Here is a 20698-nt window from a genome sequence, read left to right as displayed (position 1 = left end):
ATAAGTTGGGCCCTCATCTCAATTACCTCTACATTCAGTTTTTGCTATGTTTATGTCATAATAATTGATATGGCACAGTAACTGTAGGGATAGGTGTAATATTGCAGAGTTCTGAGTACCCTGCTGCGTGTACAGACATGGTTGGCAAAGTGCTAGTTCTGTTATTGAAGACAAAACCAAAGATTTTGAAAAATAAACCAAGGCCCAGAGTTACTCTTGGTCTAGTTCCCATGAAACATCTGGAGCAAGAACTGCACGGATAGCTTGGTAGAAAAGTGCTGTTACAAACGACAATTTATTTGAGTTGTATTTGGTTTATTCTGTTAAAAGTGGCATAAAATAAATACTTTTATAGTTAACAAAACAATTTCAGCTCTTAAATTGGGAGATTATTATACCTAAAATTAGTCATTTCATCACAATGGCATATATTACATCTTGTGTGAAGTTTGAGATTGTTCTGGAAAATAGCATGAAAAGCACATTTTAAAAAATCAGATTTACTTTGACTCTTTTTAATTTTTATTTTCTGTTTGCATTTAAAATAGAGGGAAAATAGCTATAGTATAGGTCAAAGTGTTCACGGATTGTGTGTTAGAAAAATATTATTTTATTAAGAATTATATCACAATTTGGTTTCCATTTAGAACACTTATTCATGAAATATTGTTGAATATATATTTGTACTAAGTAGCCTATTTTTCTGTATATATACAAATATAAATAGAAATAATCACCTCTGTATAACATATAATATGGTAGTATCTAATAGATTATATTTAATATATAATTTTAGTATACTATAATTTATAGTTTCAGTATGTTATATGTTATAAATTATAAAATACACTCTTTTAGACTGTAAGCTATAAAATATTCACATTTGTATTTATTTATACCCCACAATAAGATTTTTCCAAATGGATATATGGTGGATATATATACACACTTTCACTGAATGTGCGTATATATATATATATATATATATATATATACACACACACAAATATAAAAATATGCAAACTTGCTCATTTACAGGTATATATATATATACACACACATTCATGTACATACACAAGCATGTACACATAGATATATGACTCAATTTTAATTTCAGAATATTTCTGATATTTCATTATTTTTTGTTAGAATTTTAATGCTTTAATATCTCAACGTATTAGGTTTACATGATATAAATTTCTGGTTTAGATATATGTATGTTAATGATATCATGCAAGTTTGGTTTTATTTTGTAGACAATTGTTAAGAATTAATGTACTATTTCAATTCATTGGATCTTCTTTGCTATCATAATCCCACATTTGATTTGCTCTGAAATAAAATTGAACTTTTAACATTCATTAACGTTCTCAGATACACCAGCTCTGGCATTTTTAAATGGATCTTCGTGAGCCATTGGGATATTGTGTTCTTCCTATTCTGTTAGTTCTCTAAGGAGACCAGGGGTTGGCTTGAGACAATCAACTTTCTCGGGTGTAACAGTAGCAAAAAACTCAAAAAGGCAAAAATGGTAGATAAACAGGCAAGCCTAAATATGAATAAAAACATCTAAAATCTTTCCATTTGACTTAGTCTATAAAAATATATAAAAAAAGAAGAGTATGGCTTTTAGAGTCCAAGACTATAATGATGATTGATTGGCAATATATTGCATAATTGATGAGATTATGGTTCTGAGTTCTAATTTCACTTGATCGCTTTTCTTCTTACAGACTTTCATAGTATTAAATAAAAATAGAACAATCTTCAGATTCAATGCGGCTTCCATCTTGTGTACATTGTCTCCTTTCAATTGTATTAGAAGAACAACTATCAAGGTTTTGGTACATCCATATCCTTTTCTGTTGACTTGTTGACTTTAAACTCTGCTGACATTAACTGCAACTATACTATTATTCAATTATTTCTGCAGTATTTTTCTCTTTTCAATTTATATCTCATGTTGGGTCATATTGAAATCTAGATTATACTTCACTAAGTGTTCCACATTTGAAAATACATATAAAGTATATTTTCTAATATACACGACGATAGTAAATATTAACAAATATTAATGCCCATTGTTCAATAAGATTAATATTTTTCAACATTTAAGAAATATATATAATAGAAATATATCTTTTCCAATATTATTTATTAACTATTATTCCTTGACTATAAGCTACCTTTTTCCAACTGCTTATTCTAATTAGTGTCCTGATTGATTGCGTATTCATGTCCCTGACTAATTTGCCAAAGTGGAGACCAGTATTAGAGTATGTTATATAATTATTTTATACATAATATCATATATAATTGTATATTTTTAATATTTTACATTTTATTTTAATAACATTGAATTATGACACATTATATTTTATATTATAATAAATATAATATTTGTTAATGATTAAGATAATATTTCAGTGCTTCACATCTATTTTTTTTGCTATTGCAATCTCATTCCTGATTTGCTTCTAACTCAGGTAACTTTCATTCCTTTCCATTCATTAAGAAAATCACTTTCTCCCTTTCTGTTCTATTCCTGTCTTTCCTAGGACATACCAGTAGTATGACTTGCATTAGACTGTAAGGATGGAAAGGCCCATTAAATTTTCTGGAGGAAAAGGCTTTCTTGAAGTTACCTTTTGAGTTTTAATATTATTATTAAAACTAGTTGATTTTGGAAGGTGACTATAACAATATCACCATAAAAAATCCTTGAATATATATATAATAAAATTAGATCTTACACATGCCCTTAATGATGATTATTAATTATTGTGTAATCCCTATAGGGAGCAAATTTGATATTTGATGTTTTTGTCATTTACCTACATAATATATAAAGACTATCACCTCTCAGCTAGGATTTATTGAACTTTTTTTTTTTTTTTTACTTTTTGTTTAACTTTTAAGTTCAGAGGCACAAGTGCAGGTTTGTTCCATAGGTAAACTTGGGTCATGGGGTTTTGCTGTGCAGATTATTCATCACGCAGGTATTAAGCCTAGTTCTCATTAGTTATTTTTTTCATGATCCTCTCTCTCCTCCCACCCTCTAACCTCCAAAAGGCCCCGGTGTCTGTTGCTCCCCTCTATGTGTCCATGTGTTCTCATCATTTAGCTCCCACTTCTAAGTAAGAACATGCAGTATTTAGTTTTCCATTTCTGTGTTTGCTAAGGATAATGGTCTCCAGTTCCATCCATGTTCCTGTAAAAGAAAATTCATATGGAACCAAAAAGGAGCCCAAATAACTGAGGCAATCCTAAGCAAAAAGAACAAAGCTGGAGGCATCTTGTTACCTGACTTCAAATTATACTACATGGCTACAGTAATAAAAAAATTTAAAAGTCAAATGTCATGACAAATGCTATAAGACACAGCCTACCCTATTTAAAGCATTGAGCTAGGGCTTTAAATTCTGTTTAAAGCATTGAGCTAGGGCTCAAGGAGCACTTGCTTTCTTGAATGTTGTCTAATTTATTGGTGGTTGGTTGGTTTTGGCCTACCAAGTAGACCTGGTCTCACCTTCTTGATGACGTATTCTTAAATGCCAGCTAGTTATCATAAACATAGTATTTCAGAGTTGACAATGTATTATTCTCACCAATAATATTTATATGAAAAAATTTCTGCAGGAATACTTTGCTTGGAATTTACACATTTGAAATACTTGTAAAACTCTTTGCAAGAGGTGTCTGGGCAGGATCATTTTCCTTCCTCGGTGATCCATGGAACTGGCTCGATTTCAGCGTAACTGTGTTTGAGTGAGTATTTCTTTAAATTGAGTCTATTTTAATGTTTTGCTCAGAAAATGTTTTTCATAAAAAATAATTGACATCTACAAAGATTTCAGCCTGCAGATAGTCTGCAAGTGAAGAATACTTCAAAGTTATAGTCATAGTGAGCTCTCTCAGCTGCCTCTGACCTAGTCCTCAGAAGATGCAATAAGAATGAAAGGAGTGGGGGGAGGGGGAGGGATAGCATTAGGAGATATACCTAATGTTAAATGACGAGTTGATGGGTGCAGCACACCAACATGGCACATGTATGCATATGTAGCTAACCTGCACATTTGTGCACATGTACCCTAAAACTTAAAGTATAATAATAAAAAAAAGAATGAAAGGAGTGGGTTATTTTCTGCTTTCTATTTGGAGCAAGAACGATAAAGACTGAATTTCTGCATTTTAAGTGTGCCTTTTAGTGATCAGTGAGCAAATCCCTTGAATACTTAGGAGAAGGTCCTAGCAGATTTGATTCTCAATTCCCAATCTACGTTGCATGTAGCTACATTGCTTAAGACCAGTAAATATGCTAGAGATCAGAATAACATATCTTAAACACCACCCCCCCCCACATTTTCTGGAATGCTTCATACAATTCTAACAATTTCATGTCTCTTTTTTAAATGCTTCTATTTAGTGTATTCTGTTTTCTAGCTATGGAAATCATTACTGGCATCAAACTCTTGTTAAAAATAATTTAAAGTAATTTTCTATTTGTAGATTTTGGGTCAGTTTTTAAAATAACATTTATAAACAGCATAAAGATGCCTGCTATGTTGTAAGCAATCTAACATAGTGTCTCATATCACTGTAATTATTACCATCACTACTTTTACTATTATTACCATTATCTTTGCTGTTTTGCTGTTTCTGTTAGCTAACACTTACAGAGCCCTTCCTATGTGCCAGGTGCTCTTCTATGTACTTCACATAAATTAATTCATTAAATCTCTCAAAAAACCCTCTGAATCAGAAAGTATTATTAACCCCACTTTACAGTTGAGGAAACTGAGGCAAGAAAGATTTAAATAATTTGCTCATGTTGCACAGTTAGTTCATGGTACAGCCTGGATTTCTACACAAGCAGTCTGGCTTCAGAGTCTGTGCCCTTAATCAACACACAGTCTGCTTATACCTTCATCACCATCATCCTCATCCTCATCCTCTCTTCATCTTTATTCTCATATCACCACCATAATTACCATCATCATCACTGTAAGTTTAAATACTTAAAATGAATCTTATTCCTTAAAACACTAGATATTCATTTTTCATTGTAACTATCTTTTCAGTAATTAGATAAAAGATTTATGAACATAGTATAGAATATTTGATGAGAAATTGAGCATTCACAGTGTCAAACTTTTGTAAACTCTCATAATATAGATTAATATTTACCTGGCCACTTTCCACTGTAGCAATCTTTGTCTTCTAATCAATAATAAAACTGTTTGCAATATGGAATCATGTGATCAAGGGAAATGTTTGCATATATGGTTTTAAAAATAAGTTTCAATAACCATAAAAAGCCAAGAATAAGTAGCACAGATGTAATATGACTTTTAAGTAACTCTAATTTAATTCCACAGGGTTATTATAAGATACTCACCTGTAGACTTCATTCCAATGCTTCAAACTGCAAGAACTTTGAGAATTTTAAAAATTATTCCTTTAAATCAAGGTAAGAAATTGCATTGAATGTCTTTTCTTCATTTTGTTTTATGTACTGCCATGTATTCACCTGAACTTCCCTGTTGTTGTTCAGAGGAAATATTGAATAGTGTTTCCACTTTGAAACCAGTGAGTTATCTGAAATTTACATTTATGTCACTCCAGGAAAGAGAAGAAAAAAAGTACATTGACTGTTATTTATTTGGTGTAGGCTCAATTTTTACAAAACCATAATATATACATCAATGAAATATATTTTAATTTATAATTCTTACAAATTAAATATGAACTTATAAAATTCTTCTTAGACTTCTGAGAGAAATAGTGGTCTAGACAGATGTCTAATCTGCCTCTTTCTTTTCCTCATTTTATCAAGAAACCAGTTGACATGAACAAAGTAATATAAAATAAGATGAATTCCCCTTTGCTTTGAGTGCTTGGATAGGGTGCAATTCACATGCCACAAAATTCATCTTCCATCAATGTGGTTGCAACTTTACCACATTGATGGAAGATGCTGAAGACTAAGTTACAGCTCTCATTTCTAAAGACATTCTAACAGAAACACACCAACACCTTCTAGTTTGTTATTGTGAATGAATAAGGACAATTAGATAAGAACAACTCTACCCAGAATGTTTTAGCTGCAATTCAGAAGTGTTATGAAATAGCTGTATCAAGAAAACAAAGGAGGAATGTAATAAAAGCAAAAACAAAGCCTACAGGCTTCTTTCTGGTCTATGAAAGAAGACCACATTGTACACATTAAGCTGTTGAATTGTGGGGCTTGTGAATTATATCTCAGTAAAGCTGTTTAATAAAAACTGTCTGTGGCATGGCAGCTTTACCAAATCTAGTGAAGGAATCAATTAGTGAGAGTTAACCTGGTGGGAATTTTCACAGCTCTAGCTCCCTTACTACTCCCCACATATTTCACATGCATCTTCATCTTAAGACTAGAGGTAAGAATTATTAAATAAATCAGATGAATTCAAGTTGTAATAATACAAGAAGAATTCATTCACTAGAGTTGGAAGCCTGCAGGCTAGTAGGGACCTCTCACTCTTTTTTTCAAGGGAGAATATACTAGACACATACCAGCAATATGGAGTGTATGAAAATATTTTGCAATATAGAAAGATAAACATATATTTAATAGAAAGAAAGTATCCTCTTTTAAAATAAATGTGATTAAAAATAGAAGCATACATAATAAATTATCTTTTTACATTCTCTCAACAGAAGATGAAATGAGAGAGTAATATAGGCAAATATAACTAACTTTAAGACAAAAAAGTGATAAAAATTACACTACCCTAGATGAATATTCAGTGGTAATGGAAGCCATAAAATAGTATTATAAGTGCATCAAACAAGCACACTTGTATAAAGACTAGAGGAATTCTATATTAATACAATAGAACTGAAAAATGGAATGGATTAATGAAGGAGAAAAAACTAAATTCCATCTTATGCATAAACGGTGATCCTGAAAACAGACCAGAATGAATATAAAAGACAAATTATTGAAATATATACAATAGAAAAAACTTTAAAAAATTTTTAACTGGAAAAAGACCCTACAAATGAAAGAGATCAGCTTATACTGGATAAATAATAACTACAATACACACTTAGACATATTGTAAAATGTTATAAATGTAAAGTATTAAAGAATAAAAGTATTATAAAATTCTTCAAGCAAAAGGGCAAGAAACATACATCGTGGACAGGTCACCCTTAGACCGCATGTTAATAGTAAACTTAAGTAGACAGTGGAGTTTCAGAGTTTGGGGGGAAAGTGTAGGCAGGGAAGTTGAGACACTAGAATTCTATACTTGGCTGTCATTTGTATGTGTAGTCAACAAATGTATGTTCTCAGCTATGCAAGAGTTCTCAAACTGTACATGTGTGTCTTTTCAGAATATCTGCTGAAAAAATAAGTATGAAAATGAAATATTTAGCAATGAGAGTATTTCTAAAAGTAATTGCAACGAGCTCTGAAACCATTTCGACACAGAATGGATTGCAAATTACTGCTGTTAGTGAGTTGCAAAACAGAATGCAAATATTATAAATCAGAAGTTACCACAGGGACTTCCGTGGTTCATTCTTGAACTAGAGACATATTTTATTTGTGTTTTAGAAAACTTTGAAATAGATGTCAATATTATAAAAATTTAATGATTTTATTTTGAAATCCAATTTAACTTGAATTGTCAGGATAGGTCCACCTACATTTATGAACAGCAACAACCTGCTGTAGATGAAGAACGGCTGCCACTTTCAGTCAGGCAGATTCATCTGAGTCCTCTCAACTCTCTGTTTGTGTGAATTTATGCTTCCTGGCAAGCCCTTGTAAGGATTTGAATTTTATCCTTTCTATAAATCATGATAGATAATATGTGATACAAAATACATAATTCAACAATTATAACTAGGTCAAAGGTCATTAATTATATTAACAAAAACTGAGAAGTAAGAATAGAGAAATGTAAGAAATACAGTTATTTTCTCACCTTATGTGGTGGGACTGAGTAGACACAGTCTTATTGATGTAGAGATATGCATGTTATTTCAAAATAGGAACTTAAATTGGATATAAGTTCTCAAAACATGTATTTTATCTAAAATAATAAAGGAAAAAATAGACACAGTAAATTTATTGACAAAGGAAAAGAAACACAGTGAATAATAAGGAGAATATAGAAATCAGAAAAAGTAAAGGTATATTCCAGTGTAAACCTAATTTATGAAAATAATTTTTTTTAATTTATAATGAACAGAAATTTATTGGCTTATAGTTCCAGAGGCTGGGAAGTCAAAGATTGAGGGGCCAGCATCTGGTGAGCACATTCTTGCTGCACCATCCTATAGCAGAAGGCAGAAGGGCAAGAGAGGGCAAGAGAAGTCCAAACTTATCCAAACTTACCCTTACCCATGAGGCTGGAGTTCTCATTGCCTAGTCACCTCTCAAAGTTCTCACCTCTTAATACTGTTACAAGGGCAATTAAATTTTACTATTCTTTTTTTTTCTGTTTTCTGTTTTTTTTTTATTATACTTTAAGTTTTAGGGTACATGTGCACATTGTGCAGGTTAGTTACATATGTATACATGTGCCATGCTGGTGCGCTGCACCCACTAACTCGTCATCTAGCATTAGGTATATCTCCCAATGCTATCCCTCCCCCCTCCCCCCACCCCACCACAGTCCCCAGAGTGTGATATTCCCCTTCCTGTGTCCATGTGATCTCATTGTTCAGTTCCCACCTATGAGTGAGAATATGCAGTGTTTGGTTTTTTGATCTTGCGATAGTTTATTGAGAATGATGATTTCCAATTTCATCCATGTCCCTACAAAGGACATGAACTCATCATTTTTTATGGCTGCATAGTATTCCATGGTGTATATGTGCCACATTTTCTTAATCCAGTCTATCATTGTTGGACATTTGGGTTGGTTCCAAGTCTTTGCTATTGTGAATAGTGCTGCAATAAACATACGTGTGCATGTGTCTTTATAGCAGCATGATTTATAGTCATTTGGGTATATACCCAGTAATGAGATGGCTGGGTCAAATGGTATTTCTAGTTGTAGATCCCTGAGGAATCACCACACTGACTTCCACAATGGTTGAACTAGTTTACAGTCCCACCAACAGTGTAAAAGTGTTCCTATTTCTCCACATCCTCTCCAGCACCTGTTGTTTCCTGACTTTTTAATGATTGCCATTCTAACTGGTGTGAGATGGTATCTCATAGTGGTTTTGATTTGCATTTCTCTGATGGCCAGTGATGATGAGCATTTTTTCATGTGTTTTTTGGCTGCATAAATGTCTTCTTTTGAGAAGTGTCTGTTCATGTCCTTCGCCCACTTTTTGATGGGGTTGTTTGTTTTTTTCTTGTAAATTTGTTTGAGTTCATTGTAGATTCTGGATATTAGCCCTTTGTCAGATGAGTAGGTTGCGAAAATTTTCTCCCATTTTGTAGGTTGCCTGTTCACTCTGATGGTACTTTCTTTTGCTGTGCAGAAGCTCTTTAGTTTAATTAGATCCCATTTGTCAATTTTGTCTTTTGTTGCCATTGCTTTTGGTGTTTTGGACATGAAGTCCTTGCCCATGCCTATGTCCTGAATGGTAATGCCTAGGTTTTCTTCTAGGGTTTTTATGAAAATAAATGCAATTGGTTTAAATTTTTTTTATCAAGGCAGAGACTTTAATATGAAGTCAGAAATACAATTAAACTCTATAATAGACTTACTTAAGCTAAGCAAAACAAAGGTTAAAATTTAAAAGGAGGAGGAAGTTATACCAGAAAATTAAGATCGAAATTGGCGTAAGACCCAGAACTTTTTAACAAAATATAATTAGTATATACTAATGAAAATTATTAACAAACTTAATTTTATAAAAATGTGATGGTGTCATTTTTTTTCCATCAAACAAAATGTCAGTAGTAAAATTAAGGCTCTGCCAAAAACTGGGTATATGATGGAAATTATCTATCTATCTATCTGTGTGTGTGTGTGTATATATATATAAACATATATATAAACATATATATATAAACACATATATATAAACACAGAAATATATTTTTCTTTAAGAATTGCTTTTCTTAAAACATTTCCAACAAAACAATATGAAAAAAATTAAGTATAAAGATACACTAAGGACTCATGACAGTTGCCAAATAAGCACACAGTGCAAGTACACCTATTTTAAAAGTTTGGAATAGTAACTATAGAAGTTACATTGAAGTCATTTTATTTTTTTCTAATAAACTGCCAACAATATTTCAAAATGTTCCAGTTCTAGTGAAGGCTTATAGTCTGGTTTATACATTGGTTCCTCATCTCTCGAAAACTATGTGAACATGTGTATCAATGGTAAACCACTGTTGTATATTTGACACAGAAATTCTATTATATATCTAGTATAATACTTTGAAAAGATTTGCTTATAGTAAAAAGAATGATATAATTCTAAGTGGTAAAAGGAGGCTATAAACATATTTTATTATGATGTCAAATTAAAATTGTATATTTAATCTGGATTATCACACTTCTGTAGTCACAAGAATGACTTTATTTGAACCCTGTCATATTTTACTCAAGAAATCTAATCATCTGCGGTCATTCAAATGATAGTTTTCAATTCTCACAATAAGATAGAAAGTAGGTATTATTTCCATTTTAAAAAATTATAAAACTAAGGCATACAAATGTTGACTACTTGCATAGTTAACATCACAGAGTTAGTATATTCTCATTCATTATTGTTTTGAGCAGTTATTAGGATACTAATGCACACAGACTAGCAAATAAGAGAGCAAGTGAAAAAGAAAAGGGAGGAGGGAGGGAAGGATGGAAGAAAGAAAGAAAGTTTATATACAAAAAAGTTAATAGTAATTTATTCTATGAGATATGATTATGTTATTTTTGTTTTTTCTTGTTTTCTACTTTCAGAAGTCAGCATGTGTTATTTATAATTAGAAAAATGAATATCCTTAAATAAAGCCAGCTTTAGGTTTGAGTTATCTATTAGTATTCTGATATAAATACGGTTTACATAGATCACAGTTGTGTTATTCTCTTTCCTGCTTATTGAAATTATTCAAATTGAATTATTATAAAGTCAATTAAAGAATAACATAGAATACTGCTGTTTCAAAATGTTTCTTTTTTCAAGAACATTTTAATTTTGATTTATAACCTTACACTTTTCTTTATGTTTGCAAACACTGGAGGTTAGTATGACAAGTAGATACCAAGAGAGGGAGATTGTTTTTCTTTGTAAAGAGAAACAAACAAATGATTAATTTTAAATAGTGTGTCTGAATTATTTTGTTAGGTGTTAAAAATTAGCAATAATACATAAACCTCAACTTTTGATTTAGTATTCACTTTATTTATGAGACCCAAATAATTAGAATTACATTATAAGATAAAACTATTGATTTCAATGGAGTATGCAGTTGCTGTGGGAGAGGTTTGCCAATAGTGCTTTTCTAAGATATTACATTATTTCAAAAACAAATGTTTCTCTTTCCAGGTCTGAAATCCCTTGTAGGGGTCCTGATCCACTGCTTGAAGAAGCTTATTGGTGTCATTATCCTAACTCTGTTTTTTCTGAGCATATTTTCTCTAATTGGGATGGGGCTCTTCATGGGCAACTTGAAACATAAATGTTTTCGATGGCCCCAAGAGAATGAAAATGAAACCCTGCACAACAGAACTGGAAACCCATATTATACTCGCGGTAAGAATCACCTTGCCATATATATCAAAAATTGAAACTTTTGTTAAAGGCAAAGCAGTCTTCCCAGAGATGTTGAACACTCAACATTTTGTTGGATTCCCAAAGGCATTGGTTGAAAGGCAAGGATATTTGCTCTTTTCTTCACAATTGCAGAAAGGGATTTTAGCTTCTGCAGAGATCCAAATGGACTTCTACTGTGGTGCTAACTCATAATTACATAGAGAATATCATTTCTTGCCTGTTTTTCAGAAACAGAAAACTTTTATTATTTGGAAGGAGAAAGATATGCTCTCCTTTGTGGCAACAGGACAGATGCTGGGTAGGTGGTATTAGTTTTATTCTATTAAATCATTATCACCTGTCAATAGTACTTAATGAAGGACTATTGCTTTTACTGTTGCTTCCCATTTGATTGTATTATCTCATTTCATCATCAAAACTATACTGAGAAGTTGTCTTAGTCTACTCGGGCTGCATTAACAAAATACCACAGACTGGTTGGTTTAAAAACAACAGAAATGTATTACTCACAGTCGGGGAAGCTGAGAAGTCCAGATCAAGGTGCTGGGCCAGTTTGGTGTCCGGTGAAGGCCTGTCCTCTGGTCAATAGATGGTACCTTTTTGCTGTGTCCTCACATAGCAGACGAGGCCAGAGGTTTCTCTCAGGCCTTTTCTCTGGGGATATCGATCACATTCAAGAGGACTTCACCCTCGTGACCTAATCACCTATCAAAGGCCCCATCTCCTAATCACATTGGGAGTTAGAATTTCAATATGAATGTTGAGGAGACACAAACATTCAGACCATAGCAGAAGTATGCAATGTGGAATACTATTCATCCAATTTTATTAAAAAAGCAATAGGCAGACTAATTCAATGATTTCTTCAGGGTCTAGAAGCTAGTAAATGGCAGAGCTGGGACTTACACAAGAATCTTATCTTCTGTTTTCAAGAGTGCTCCAGAGCTAGTGAGAATGACCAAGAAAGACAATATAAATCTATCATTTGGAAAGAAGTTTTGGGAGAAAAGAAATATTAAAGATAGGCTAATGGGAGTCGCGATAGCTCGGGCTGGTTGTCCTGGCATGCAAAGAGGCAAGGCTGCATGTTCGAGGCCAACCTGGGCAACATTGAAAGCCTCACATCCATTTAAAAAAAAATTAAAAAGATATGCTGATATTTCACTTATTTAATCTCTTTTATGTTTTTATAACTATAATTTACATTAATAAAAACCTCGTTCTTAAAATCAGCATTTCAAAATAATTCTTAAGTGAGATGACATAACTGTCATGTCTCGTTTTCCTATAATTTCAAATGAAAATTACAATTCATAATGGGGAAACAGGGCACTTCTCAGCAATGTGACTCATGTAATTCCCTCCTGTTGCTTTGCTTAGCTGGGATGACTTGGCAGCCATCTGTAAACTCAGTTCTTTCTTACACTCTGGTGCCCAGGTTAACCAAAGGCTTCTGGGGGAGGAGAGCATGAGTTATATGGTTTAGTTAAATTCAGGGGATTTTGACATTTTCTCACTTGCTCAGCACACATATATGTATGTATGTGTGTGTGTATATATATACACACATACATATATCACATATGTATACACACATATGTGTATATATGTGTATATATATACACACGTATATACATATACACATACGTATATATGTATATATACGTATATATACACATATGTGTGTCATATATATATATGTGTGTGTGTGTATGTGTATATATATAGTTTGTTTGAGACCGAGTCTTGTTCTGTTGCCCAGGCTGCAGTGCTGTGGCACAATCTGTGCTCATTGTAATCTCTGCCTCGTGGGTTCAAGCAATTCTAGTGCCTCTGCCTCTCAAGTAGCTGGGATTACAGGCATGTGCCACCACTACTGGCTGATTTTTGTGTTTGTAGTAGAGATGGGTTTTCACCGTGTTGCCCAGGCTAGTCTTGATCTCTTGGGCTTAAGCGATCCACCCACCTTGGCCTCCCAAAGTGCTGAGGGTATAGGTATAAGCCAATGCACCCTGCGCCCGGCCTCAGTACATATTTTTTTGCCCAGCTCCTGCTGGGCTCCCATTCTGTTCTCATATCCAAATGGTGAACCCATCTCTTTGTATCTGTCCCATCCCATTTCAGCTAATTCCTTTTATGTACATTCCAAGCTCAAATATGACCCGAAATACATTTTGGATATATTTTGGATACACATGGTCATGGATATTCAGGATACAATGGTATATTTCAAGGCAAGAAGAGAAAGTCATGCAGTATTTCACCTGCAGCAGTCATACTTGGCTGCATGGTAAACTATCCCAAAACAACAAGACAACAACAATACTTCATTTGCTTAGATACTATGGGTCAGCAATGTAGCAAGTCCCAATGCACAAGTGATTTTTAAACCTCTCCTTGTTCCATTAAAACTACAACAAGTAACATGACTAAACCCAAAATAATGTGAGAGAAAACTACACAAGGGCGTGGAGAGAGGAAGCATGATTTACTGTACTACCACTGTAATAATGGAACACAAGACCGAAACTCCCAAGTGGATAGAAATATGAGGACTCCCTAAAAGGAAATAAAATTAATATTTTATTTGATCTGCCTCCCCATGTGCAAATACTGCTTATAAATTATTGATGCGATAAATGTTTTCTCACCCTTAAATAATGGGTTCTAAGGGCTTTACACGAAGTCATTTGAAAATTATACCCTCAACCATTGCAGTTGTATTTGTATCAGTACTATTTTCCATCAGTTATACCTTCACGCTGATGTTCAGATATTTCCCCTTTAATATTGGAGTAGTAAAGATATAGTTAATACAAGGTATTTTATTCTTGAAAAATGATAAGACGATAGATTTTAAGTATTCTCACCACAAAAAAATAAGTATGTGAGGTATGCATATGCTAATTAGCTCCATTTGGCCATTCCACAATATATACATATTTCAAAACAGCATGTTGTACTTCACAAATATGTACAGTTTCTCTTTGTCAATGAAAAAATAAAGAAATACAAAAAAAATGGCTTGGCAAAAACCACTTTTCAGACCCCTTTTTATTTTCGCTTAATTAACACTGTTCACTGTATCAACTTATAATCTAACTCACATGTGACTTCTTAGCAGGCAACTGTTTGGGAGCAGACATTACTCTCCCTGTGGAAGCGTGAGTTCTCTATTACTCAGGACTGATGTTCTATATTTATGATTTGACAATAATCTGATAGTCACCTAATAGTAAGCAGGTTTTTTTCTTTGTCTTCTTTAGTCAGTGTCCTGAAGGATATGTGTGTGTAAAAGCTGGCATAAATCCTGATCAAGGCTTCACAAATTTTGACAGTTTTGGCTGGGCCTTATTTGCCCTATTTCGGTTAATGGCTCAGGATTACCCTGAAGTACTTTATCACCAGGTAAGAACAGAGAGAAATTGTACTGTACTTAGCAATGGCACCATGCCCTTGCTCCTAAGATGATGGTCAAATATAATATAGTTTTTTAAATTTTTATGTGCAGAAGAATTGGAAGACAAAAGAGAACGAGAATTACTGAATGTCAAATTATATGCTGGCCACATTGCCAGGTGTATTGTATTATATCTTATTTAATCTTTGAAACAATTCTACAAGGTCAGAGAGAGAGGGAGAGAAGAGAGGAGAGAAAGAGAGAGAAGAGAGTGTGTGTATTTGTATGTGTGCTTTTTTTTTTTTTTTTTTTTGAGACGGAGTCTCGCTCTGTCGCCCAGGCTGGAGTGCAGTGGCACAATCTCAGCTCACTGCAAGCTCCGTCTCCCAGGTTCACACCATTCGCCTGCCTCAGCCTCCCGAGTAGCTAGGACTACAGGCGCCCACCACCTCACCCAGCTAATTTTTTGTATTTTCGGTAGAGACGGGATTTCACCGTATTAGCCAGGATGGTCTTGATCTCCTGATCTCATGATCCTCCCGCCTCGGCCTCCCAAAGAGCTGGGATTACAGGTGTGAGCCACCTCGCCCAGCTGTGTGTGTGTGCTTTTTATATGAAGACACTAAGATTTAGAGAGGTCGAGTACCCTCCCAAAATTTATAGCAGTTGAACCTCCCAGATCTCAGATCACTGTCTTGTTTCAAAGCCTATGATATTATGCATTTGGTAATCACTAAATAAAGAACATATCTAGGTATTAATTATTTAGTTAAAACATTTTGAATTTATGACATTACCATATCTTAAGCCATTATTTATTGAATATATACAGTGTCCTGTTTCTTTTTGTTCTTCTATTTCTTCTTATCCAGTTCAATATTCAACCATGTTCCATTTACAATAACAGAAGGCTTACTGTAATGAGAATTGAAATTCAAATTCTGAGAGTCTGTGTCCATAACTAATTATGTATGTGTCATAGTTTCTCAGAAAGGTATGATATTCATGAAAATGGGGATTCAGTTTTTCTTCGAAGAGAAGTTCTATCATAGTAGAAAATAGTGTTATTTTCAAAGCAGCATTACTCTAACTTCTGAAGTTATTCATAGTTGAAGGAGAACATTCTTTATTTTTAAACAAACATACATACACATCCAGTCCATGCTTATTTTGGTTGACTTGATAAATTGTGGGCAATATATGTGTATATATGGGTCATTAATGATGATAGGCTAATATAATATATTTGGGGCACAGACAAAGTTTCATAATATATTGTTAAATGGAAATCAAATAGACCAAACATACATGCAGCATAATTGTATTTTTGGTAAAAAAAAAAAAAAAGAAGGAAAATATTACAAGTGAGATTTTTACACAAACTATATTTTTCTAATTTTGTTAGACTAGTACTTGCATTGGTATTTCCAGTCTCTTTGATAAGATTCAGTGCTTTCTCCAAAACACTAGGAGGTTCTTATTTCTAAAATAATCTTATTATCCTTCTTCTAAAAATCCTTCAGTGTTTTTCAAATACCAACTCTATATGCATGATATATAGTGCCCTTCAAGGTCTCATCTGCCTACATCTCCTGATTTATTTCTTAACATACTCTAATATATACTCTCTGTTTAATTATTCAAAAGGTTTGCTGCTTCCTAAATGAGCTTTTCTCATAATATCATATTTCCATGTATGTTGTACCCTCTCCCTAAATTTAAGTTTCCTCCTATCTGCCTTCAGTTTCATGCTTCAAATTTATGCTGTGAAACCATGATTTCTTCCTTGAGCTTTTCCCCAAGCCCAGTGTAGGAGTAAGGCACATCCTACACTGGAATGCTACGGGCCACTATACTTTCCTTAGATTGTGGTGTTTTAGTTGCTTGTCCGGTTATTTTACCACTTAGAGATGAACTACCTGAGAAACTACCTGCTAATTTTTTATCTATCTGAGAAAAAAAATAAGTATTTTTGTCTTATTTTAACTTTTTTGATTTCTCAGCATCTACACATAGAATTCTTAATGGAACTTTAATAAAAATATAAGTGAATATGTATGGGCTATATCACTGTATATGCTATAATAATACAGGTTTTGCTCTTCACTTATTGCCCCCAAAATGTATGAATTAATTTTCTTGTTAGCGTTTGTTTCAAGACAGTTCTTTCCCTCTACGAAAGAAGTAGGGAACCAGTCTGGAAGTGTCCTGCCATTAGGGCCCTCAGGATCTTCATTATTGTACTCCAAGTTTTTGTTTGTTTGTTTGTTATACTTTAAGTTCTGGGATACATGTGCAGAATGTGCAGATTTGTTACTTAGGTATATATGTATGTGCCATGGTGGTTTGTTGCACCCCATCAACTCGTCATCTACATTAGGTATTTCTCCTAATGCTATCCCTCCCCTTCCTCCCACCCCCCAACAGGCCCCTGGTATGTGATGTTCCCTTCCCTGTGCCCATATGTTCTCATTGTTCAACTCCCATTTATGAGTGAGAATATGTGGTGTTTGGTTTTCTGTTCCTGTGTTAATTTGCTGAGAAGGATGGTTTCCAGCTTCATCCATGTCCCTGCAAAGGACATTAACTCATTCTTTTTTATGGCTGCATAGTATTCCATGGTGTATATGTGCCACATTTTCTTTTTTTACGTTGATGGGCATTGGGTTGGTTCCAAGTCTTTGCTATTGGGAATAGTGTACTCCAACTATTTACTGACTAATATAGATAGAGTTTGTTTTGATTTTGTCTAGATTTGTATCCTGAACATTGCCTTAAACTGAACTAATTATGGATAGGGAAATTTAGCAATTCTTCCCAAAGAGTATAGCATATGTTTTGGATATTATTGTTTTCCATTAATTGAAAATATATTTATTTTATCCAAGTATTCTGATATACTGTGGGTACAGAAATGAACAAAACAGTGTCAACCCTCAGGGAACAAAATTATGTTTACAGTATAGCTAATATTTATTGGGAACCTGGGATGTGCTAAGATCTTTGTGTATAATGTTTCATTTTATACTCATAAAAAACATTGAAATAGGGGCCATAGTTAGCCCCTATTTCAAACTAAAATGTAATAAAACTAGAAATTATGTACTGTTTTATGCTAACAAGAGTATATGCTTTTATGCTACACTAGCATTATATAGTGGAGACAGCAAAAGTTCTGAATTCAGGCATTCCCTCATAGGCTGTGAGATCTTGGGAGCTTTTTTTCCTATCTGATTTTCATTTGTCTTCTGTATATTGAAATAATATTGAATAAGATAATAAACATAAAGTATAGTTGTCCTTCAGTATTCATGGGGGATCAGTTCCAGGACCTCTGGTGGATACTAAAATCCATGAATTCTCAAGTCCCTTATGTAAAATGGCATCGAATTTGCATATGACCTACATACTTCCTGTATAAATTGTCTCCTGTATAAGTTAAATTATCTCTAGATTACTCATAATACCTAATACAATGTAAATGCTATGTAAATACAGTCATGTGTTGCTTAATGACAGGGATACATTCTGAAAAATGTGTCATTAGGTGATTTCATCATTGTGTGAACATCATAGAGTGTACTTACACAAACCTGGATGATGTAGCCTACTATACACCTAGGCTATATAGTATAGCTTATTGATCCTAGGCGGCAAACCTGTACACCATGTAATTATACTGAATACTGTAGGCAATTGGAACACTGTGCCAAGTATTTGTATAGGTAGGCATATAAAAGATACAGTAAAAACATAGTATAAAAAACCAAAAAATTGATATGCCTATATAGAACAGTTCCTTTGGAATCTTTTGAGATCACTGTTGTATATGCTGCTGGTCATTGACCTAAATGTTATTATGTGGTATGAGACTGTATAGTTGTTACACTATATTGTTCATAATGACAAGATAAAAAGTCTATATGTTCAATATAGATAAAATTTTAATATGTATAGTTTTGATGCGTGGTTGGTTGAATCCACAGATATGGAACCCATGAATACTTGGAACCAACTCTATTTACTGATGTGCATGGCCTGAAGGGTACTTTTTTTTTTTTTTTTGAGACATGGTCACTCCGTCACCCAGGCTGGAGTTCAGTGGTGTGATCGTGGCTCACAGCAGCCTCAACCACCCTGGGCTCAGGCGATCCTCCCACCTCAGCCTCCTGAGTAGCTGGGACTACAGGCAAATGCCACCACATCCAGCTATTGTTTTTGTATTTTTAGTAGAGATGGGATTTGCAATGTACTGTATAATACCTATTCCTGACTGCTGAATGCACTACAATAAATAACAGGTACTTCAGTGGTAAAATATTTAACCAATCCTAAATAGGTTGCTCACTGTGATAACAGGGCTTATTAAAAATACTTTTAAAGACAAATAGACTCTAGGTCAAGAAATTATTTCTCATTGAATGTTTGAACTTTCTATTAATCTGTAAACATTCTTGATTGTTACATCCACACAATATTTTCTGTAGATAATACTTTTATGTTAATTTAATTTCTCATTTGTTTCCTTAAATTTTGTTCATGTACTTTTGATCAATGAGGTTAAATCAATGGATAATATTTTATATTTGTAATGTTCTACTTATAATTTCTTAAATCTTTTAATTTTCTGATCTGTCTTAGGAAATTATTATGAAATAAAAAGCTAGTCAGTGCTGTGTTTGGCAATCTAAAATGTTGTATTTTGCTATCTATAAATGTCATCCACTGCAACGCCTTCATGTAAATGGATAATTTGACTTCCCCATGTAGCTTGTCTAAAGGTTCTTCACCAAAGCAGATACTTTGACAGGCAAAGAAATAGTCCTGCTCTCCATTCCTTGTAAAGACTAATTTTTTACTTTGCTGTGATTTTTCCATAAAGTAATAATCAGAAAAAAAAATCTCCAAACATTCTCTGACTTCATTAAACTTCATATATTTAAAGATTCTTCTGCAAAGAAAATAACTTTCCATGTTGAGGCTGTCCAGTTTCTATATCGAGAGATGACAATTATTTCAAATGTATTTTCTCTATCAATGAAGACATAAAAATTGAATACTTACCTTAAGTTAATTAAATTACTAATTTTCCCTTGGTTTTACAGCATATATTATATACCTTACATGCAGGTCTCAAGTTCAAAAGGTTTTCATTTATTTCTTCAGGTGGAGCCAGTGCTTAAACAGTCTAATGATCACATTCCATTTATGACTATATTATTTTCCTAACAAAATTTTGCCTTTTATTTTAAAATAGGAGAATCCTGGAAGATAAATAACATTTTACTCTTTTGCCTTACTTTCTACCTTTCCTTAGATACTTTATGCTTCTGGGAAGGTCTACATGATATTTTTTGTTGTGGTAAGTTTTTTGTTTTCCTTTTATATGGCAAGTTTGTTCTTAGGCATACTTGCCATGGCCTATGAAGAAGAAAAGCAGAGAGTTGGTGAAAGATCTAAGAAGATTGAACCAAAATTTCAACAGACTGGAAAAGAACTTCAAGAAGGAAATGAAACAGATGAGGTATCTATATCTATATCTATATATCTATATAT

At 33.3% G+C, this 20698-nt stretch overlaps 1 protein-coding gene across 1 annotated transcript in view; it reads left to right on the top strand.

Annotated features, from left to right (window-relative positions):
- The window catches only part of SCN7A (sodium voltage-gated channel alpha subunit 7), a 92190-nt gene that overhangs the window by 18143 nt on the left and 53349 nt on the right, over positions 1-20698 (top strand). Inside the window, exons 3-10 of the mRNA XM_055108704.2 lie at positions 1734-1852; positions 2187-2276; positions 3640-3768; positions 5379-5470; positions 11515-11721; positions 11971-12040; positions 15009-15150; positions 20460-20666. Of these exons, the coding sequence (XP_054964679.1) occupies positions 1734-1852; positions 2187-2276; positions 3640-3768; positions 5379-5470; positions 11515-11721; positions 11971-12040; positions 15009-15150; positions 20460-20666 (1056 nt within the window). The remainder of the gene's footprint in view (positions 1-1733; positions 1853-2186; positions 2277-3639; positions 3769-5378; positions 5471-11514; positions 11722-11970; positions 12041-15008; positions 15151-20459; positions 20667-20698) is intronic.

This window comes from Pan paniscus, chromosome 13 (assembly GCF_029289425.2).
Source record: "Pan paniscus chromosome 13, NHGRI_mPanPan1-v2.0_pri, whole genome shotgun sequence".
NCBI classification, from domain to species: Eukaryota; Metazoa; Chordata; class Mammalia; order Primates; family Hominidae; genus Pan; species Pan paniscus.
The sequence above is the reverse complement of the archived record's forward strand: the minus strand, read 5'-3'. Positions and strand labels throughout refer to the sequence as shown.